This window comes from Lactuca sativa, chromosome 7, assembly GCF_002870075.4.
Source record: "Lactuca sativa cultivar Salinas chromosome 7, Lsat_Salinas_v11, whole genome shotgun sequence".
In the NCBI taxonomy this organism is placed as follows: Eukaryota; Viridiplantae; Streptophyta; class Magnoliopsida; order Asterales; family Asteraceae; genus Lactuca; species Lactuca sativa.
In genome coordinates this window covers 16,616,570-16,622,569 of record NC_056629.2, presented here as the reverse complement: position 1 = coordinate 16,622,569, position 6,000 = coordinate 16,616,570, and the positions used below count along the sequence as shown (strand labels likewise).

The following is a 6,000-nucleotide window of genomic DNA, read 5'->3' as shown; positions in this document are numbered from 1 at the left end:
AAAGGACTATTATGCCCTTATTATTACTTTTTCACATTTTTTATTTACTTATATATTTTAATAATTAAAAAAAAAAAAAAAAAAAAAAAAACACCATACCCCTCACCCATCGACGGTACCTTCCTCCCCTCTCTCTTTCTCTCTCTCTCTATCTCTCTCTCTCTCTCACACACACACACACGACTTCATCTTCTCCGTCTTCCTTCTTCACCACCGACTACATGTCCTCCATCCTCTCTCCACCATCTTCATAACTGACTTGCATCCTCCTCCCTCTCCATCCGTCGCCTACATCATCTTAATTCCCCCTTGTGACCTAAAGTTAATATATGTGAATATGGAGATATCAGCCATGGCTCACCATCAAGATGAAAATCAGATTAGCCATAGTCGATCGTCTCCATCAAAATCTGTCCAGACTCTTCCTCCTCTCCCTCCATCTGCCACCTATGCCATCCAGTAACTAGCAAAACCAGAAAAGATATTACAGATCGATAATTATAAGTTTAAAAACCAAACCTAAATCTCAAAATTTCTTCATTAAAAGATATGGACTCTTGTCCTTTGGAGAAAAGCGGTCGGTCGTCGGAGAAGACAGAACGATGGATAAGGGAAGAGGGGAAATGGTTGTTAGAGGTAATGCACTATGATCGAGATCCTCACCGAAAAGCAAGCGTGGAACGACGGGGGGAGTAAAAACCCTCTGTCAAATCGGGTATTATGAGGAATCCGTGGAAATGAAGAGCGGAATGAGGGGTTTTTTCGATGGGAATGAGGGAGGTATGAAGTGCCGATGAGGGTGGGGTGAGCTGTCGGAAACGATGAAGTTGAGGATGGTGGTTTCGGTTGAGATGAGAGAGAGAGAGAGAGAGAGAGAGAGAGAGAGAGAGAGAGTGGGAGGGAAAGGGTACGCGATTCTATTTTTTTTTATATAATTATCAAATGGGCTGGGATTTTATTATTTATTTTGTTATTATTATTTAAATACTTAAACAAATAAAAAAGACAAAATTGCATTAATATTTATAAAATAAAAAAATTTTAAAATACAAAAAAGAAATTTAAAGGGCAAAATAGTCCATTCAAGTGCTCTATGGACCAAAAATACAATTTTTTCTTAAGTTTAGGACTAAAAACCTAGAAAAACCATGATTTTGGACCTTCAGTACAAGCTGGAAACCTTTTGAACCCCATCCAAAGATTTTTGCAAACCATAAGGACCAAATTTGTCCTGTAGATATAACAGTGTTGAAGTCTTGGTGGGGCCACCCATCAATATTTAAAAAATATTTTAAAACCAACTCAAATTTGCTACGATTTGACCAAAGTGACTCACTTTATGCAAAAACAATATCTCAACATATAACAGTGTTGAAGTCTTGGTGGGGCCACCCATCAATATTTAAAAAATATTTTAAAACCAACTCAAATTTGCTACGATTTGACCAAAATGACTCACTTTATGCAAAAACAATATCTCAACTTTAATACCACTAAAGCTAAATGCTATGATCAGTACGTTTTCATTGTTATGCAATTCTCACTATATGTTTATTTCGACGCTATTATCTTTTAAAAATATTATCATTCCACGTTATTTATGGTCTTTTTATATTAGATTAAATAAAACATGATTTTAAATTAAAAAGCATTTTAATAATAAAAAAACATAGAAATTTAAAACCTACATTCCTTAAAAAAACATAGAAATAAAAATATAGAAATATAAACCTACATTACTAAAAAACATAAATATTAAAAAAAAAACATAGAATCTAATCGCCGTATTTTTCGTAGACTTGACGTTGAATTTTTAAAAATATTGCTAGATTTTTCAGGTTGATATCCGGTTAGGGCTTGGTGTTCAAAATTTGAAGATTGTTAAGTGATATTTTTTGGCGACGAGCTTCCTCCTGTTTTTCGAACTTTTTTTCGAGGAAAAGTAGATGTTTGTCTAATTTTCCCGAAAGTATGTCTTCAGTATTCGTTTTTCCGGATGACGATGTCGCCCGTTTCGCTTTATCTCTTCCCGTTGATCGACGAAGGTGGACTTCCAATGGACTCTCCCCTTCAGTGTCATCAAATTCATCATTAAGGTTCAGTCTGAAACCCACATCCCACTTCAATACTCTCGACCTTTTGTTGGAGTCGGTGGTCGATTCCGAATGCGCCTCCAAATTAAGGACACATTTTGGACCTTCAAAATTAAGGCTGACAAAAATGTATAATGAAAAACCAACCAACATATTACCAACCGAACCTAAAATGTTGGTAACCAATATATTTGGTTGGTAGTACCATAACAATTGACTAATCATGGTATGGTAGTAGTATAAAGTTTTCAATACCACAGTAATACGGTACCAACCAATTCTCTCTCTCTCTCTCTCTCTCTCTCTCTCTCTCTCTCTCTATATATATATATATATATATATATATATATATATATATATATATATATATATATATATATCTTTTAGTATGTTTAGTGTTTAAGATTTTAAGAGCTTCGGTATTAGCATTACTGTATTAGTAAAGTTTAAGTTTTAAATTTATGTTGGTATGTCCTATTTTCTCCACTCTCTTGTTAGAAATCCATAAAATCCTTTTAAGTTAAATTTTCAATCGCAGCAATTACAAAACTCTTATTCACAAAACCTTCATTCATGTTTCACATTGTTCAAGAACATACAAACCATCATTTAAAATACTCTCATACATGTTGGTACATACCATTACCAACATGTATCAACCTAAATTATTAGTAGCCAAACAAGTTGGTACCAACTATACTTGGTACGATAGTGGTAGATTTTTTTTTTTAGTACAAACTATAATTGGTACGGTACACGGTTTAGGGAAAAATGACTGGTACCGTACCAACTCCACCCCTACTCAAGACAAATATGTCACGCTTTTTGGTGTCCTAAAGGTTTGTCGCCGTTGCTAAGCTTGTATTGGTAACACATCGTTGATAAAATGTTGAAATTGTTGCTACCACTTTTGTGGTGCGCGCCGCTCGTAGTTCACGCTATTTTCCATTTATCGTGTCGTACGTACGATATGACCGCTTTCCTAATTGTGTGTGAAAGTTGTCCAAAACATGATTCCAAAAACTCTGTGCCGATTTCACGTTGTCGGTTTGTTTGTTTTCCGATATGAAAATCCAAGCTTTCACTAAAGCTTCCTCCTCCTCTTCGGTCCAACCTCAAGTAGTTTTTTTCCATTTCCTTTCTTGTTTTTTCTTTTAGGTGGTTGTTGAGTTTCTTGGACCCTTTCGTCGCCGTCATCATCGAGGTTAAGGGGTTGGGATTGAGAAAATGGGACTTGAGTTTGGGATTGAGATGGTTGCGTTTGAAATTGTTGAGGCTGACAAGGTTGTTGTTGGAAAGCTTGGAATTGAGAATGATTGAATTGTGGTGGCATAGGTTGTTGGAAGTAGTTTTGTTGGTATGGAAGGTTGGTGAGTATATATGGTTGTTGAATTGGGGATGTTAGCATTTACATGTAATTACCCATATGTGAGAATTGATCATTTGGAGTGTTTTGGGTGTTTGGAGTGGTTAATGTATTTTGGTATGGATCCATAATTTGAAGAGAATACGGAGATATAGAAAGCAAATTGATGTATTTGTAGTGTGAAATATGTATAAAAGGTTGGTATTTTATGGGTAAAAGGTGGTGTGATTTTAGTATAAATATTAAATAATTGTTTATATATTAAACAAATTAATGCATGCAACGGTCTCATTTTTGATTGTTTGAACAACTAACCATTAAGGTGCCATAATCATCTGTGACCAAGCCAAGCCACAACACCCTTACAAGCACGTGGACCGGTGTTAATTGTAATGCAATCCTTCCTATTATAGAAAAATTTTGAAATTGTATATTTAGATTATCCACAATGTATGTTGAAGATGCTCCGAAACCTTTTGTTTGGCTCTCAAGTTAGCCATCTATTAGGAATGTTTTCTATTTGCTAAGAGTTTTAGAGGTTGTTTAAGACTCTTTGTAAGACTATTATATAAGGCCATTAGATGTCATATTTTATTCATTTATTCTTATTCTTTCTCTTCTATCTCCTTGGAGTTTTATCAACAATGTAACCATTCAATGAATAGAGAACATTCATAGTGGTTTTTTCCTTTTCGGATTTCCCCTTTATATTGTGTTGATAGTGTGATTGGTTTTTGTAGTTATTCATTATTTATAATTTTATAACGATGTATAGTTCAATGGGAGAGTTCAAAACCATTGAACTCTTCAATAGGAAAAAATAAAATCTTTTAATTATTAAATATGTCGTAAATTAGATTATATATATATATATATATATATATATATATATATATATATATATATATATATATATATATTTCATAAAACTTTATAAAGTTCAATGTTTCCTATAAAATTATTGGTACAGTTGTATCGAGACGAGAGTAGAATTATGAAATGACAATACATAGTTCAATGTATTGTAGATGTTTTATGTTTAATCACATTCAACACAACTTGCGTTAAAAAAAGTCGACATGATTTTGCAATTCACACCGGCCAAGTATTGCAAAGTCTAGAGTTTTCCATGGAATCAAAATTTGTGACATGTGTTTCATGGAAGTTACAAGGGTCTTATATACGCTAGCTACCTATTATTGTTACAGAGTCAAGTCGATTCAGTTATGTCACAATTAATTACATTCTAAAGTCTAAAGGATATAGCTTTGAATTCCCATGTTCTTGATGATATCAATCAAATCAAAATCACACAACAATTTATAATATAACTTGTTTCATACTCTTTTGTATTATATATTACTATATAATACCTTCTTTCTTACAAGGAAATACTATATTTTTATGTACATGCATTCTCTCTTAGGATTTGCCTGGAATTTAAGTATACATACAAACCGAAGGATAAACCAATATCAATTTCGACAAGTACTCACTGTTGTGACTGCAGCGCCATCGTGATTCGTGAGAGGGTCTATTCCTTATCATCACAACATGTGTTGTGCTGTTTTCCTTATTCCCTTGCTTCGTATATTCTTGGATGGGTGCGAATGTTGTTGTTTATGTCCCAGATGAATCTCATCAGTTGAATATGTACGAATTCCGTTCCCTGATGATGTCAGCTTTATCCTTATGTGTTTACTGGTAAACCGCCTGTGGCAAGGAGATATCTTGGGTAGATGAACAATTCTAACAACACATCTCTTTTCCATGTTTGAAATCGCATGAAGATGAGAAGGAAGATCAATGAGAAAATCTCCATATTCGTCAGTTTTTCCTCTTACCCAGTTCGATTTACTTCTTTTCTTGTTATTATCACATGAAACCGCAACCAATGCTCCTGTAAATTCAAATTAAGAAACCGATCGATTAAAAAGAAGTGTTTGAAAAGTGGAATCATCATTAACCATGGATTAGTTACAGTTATATATATGCATACCGGAGATTGGATGTGAAATGGAATTCCTATTGAAATAAGTATCGCAGTGTAAAGTCCCGCCAACAATCACCGTGGAGAGCTTTTCTTCTCCATAGCCAGCTAGACTTAATAATTCATCCGGTGTGGAGAGGTCCACCAGTGGGTTCCGTGGTCCAGCTTCAGCCATGGCTGAAGCTCCGAGGAAAAAGAAGATGAAAAACATGATTATCATGTGCGCTTGAAAATGGATCATCATCTTTGTGTGTTTTTGTTGATACGTAAGAAGTGGAAAACTTTGGAACAACGCAAGACGGGAGGAGGAGACAATGAAAAGCTACCCGATTGTAATGTGAGGGTTTACCTTGTATTTATTGTGTGTGCATGGGGTCTTGTTTTCTTTTGAAATTACAATATTACCCTTAAAGTATTATGAGTCATATCATATGGTTGAATACCTACTTTGACCTTTGACCAGTGCCTTGTACCCAATTTTTGATAGGTAAACTTCCACAGAAACAATAAACATAATCGTCAACATGGTAAAGAGGAGGACCAAGGTTCTG

The 6,000-nt window shown here is 34.5% G+C and overlaps 1 protein-coding gene across 1 annotated transcript; it reads right to left on the bottom strand.

Moving 5' to 3' along the window:
• Positions 1-4,750: 4,750 nt before the first annotated feature.
• Positions 4,751-5,782, bottom strand: LOC111881891 (uncharacterized). Its single transcript, XM_023878554.3, has 2 exons — positions 5,459-5,782; positions 4,751-5,359 (listed from the first exon to the last, which is right to left on the bottom strand). The coding sequence occupies exons 1-2, from the start codon at positions 5,691-5,693 to the stop codon at positions 5,007-5,009; spliced, it is 588 nt and encodes a 195-aa protein (XP_023734322.1). The 5' UTR covers positions 5,694-5,782; the 3' UTR covers positions 4,751-5,006.
• Between the last annotated feature and the right edge of the window lie 218 nt (positions 5,783-6,000).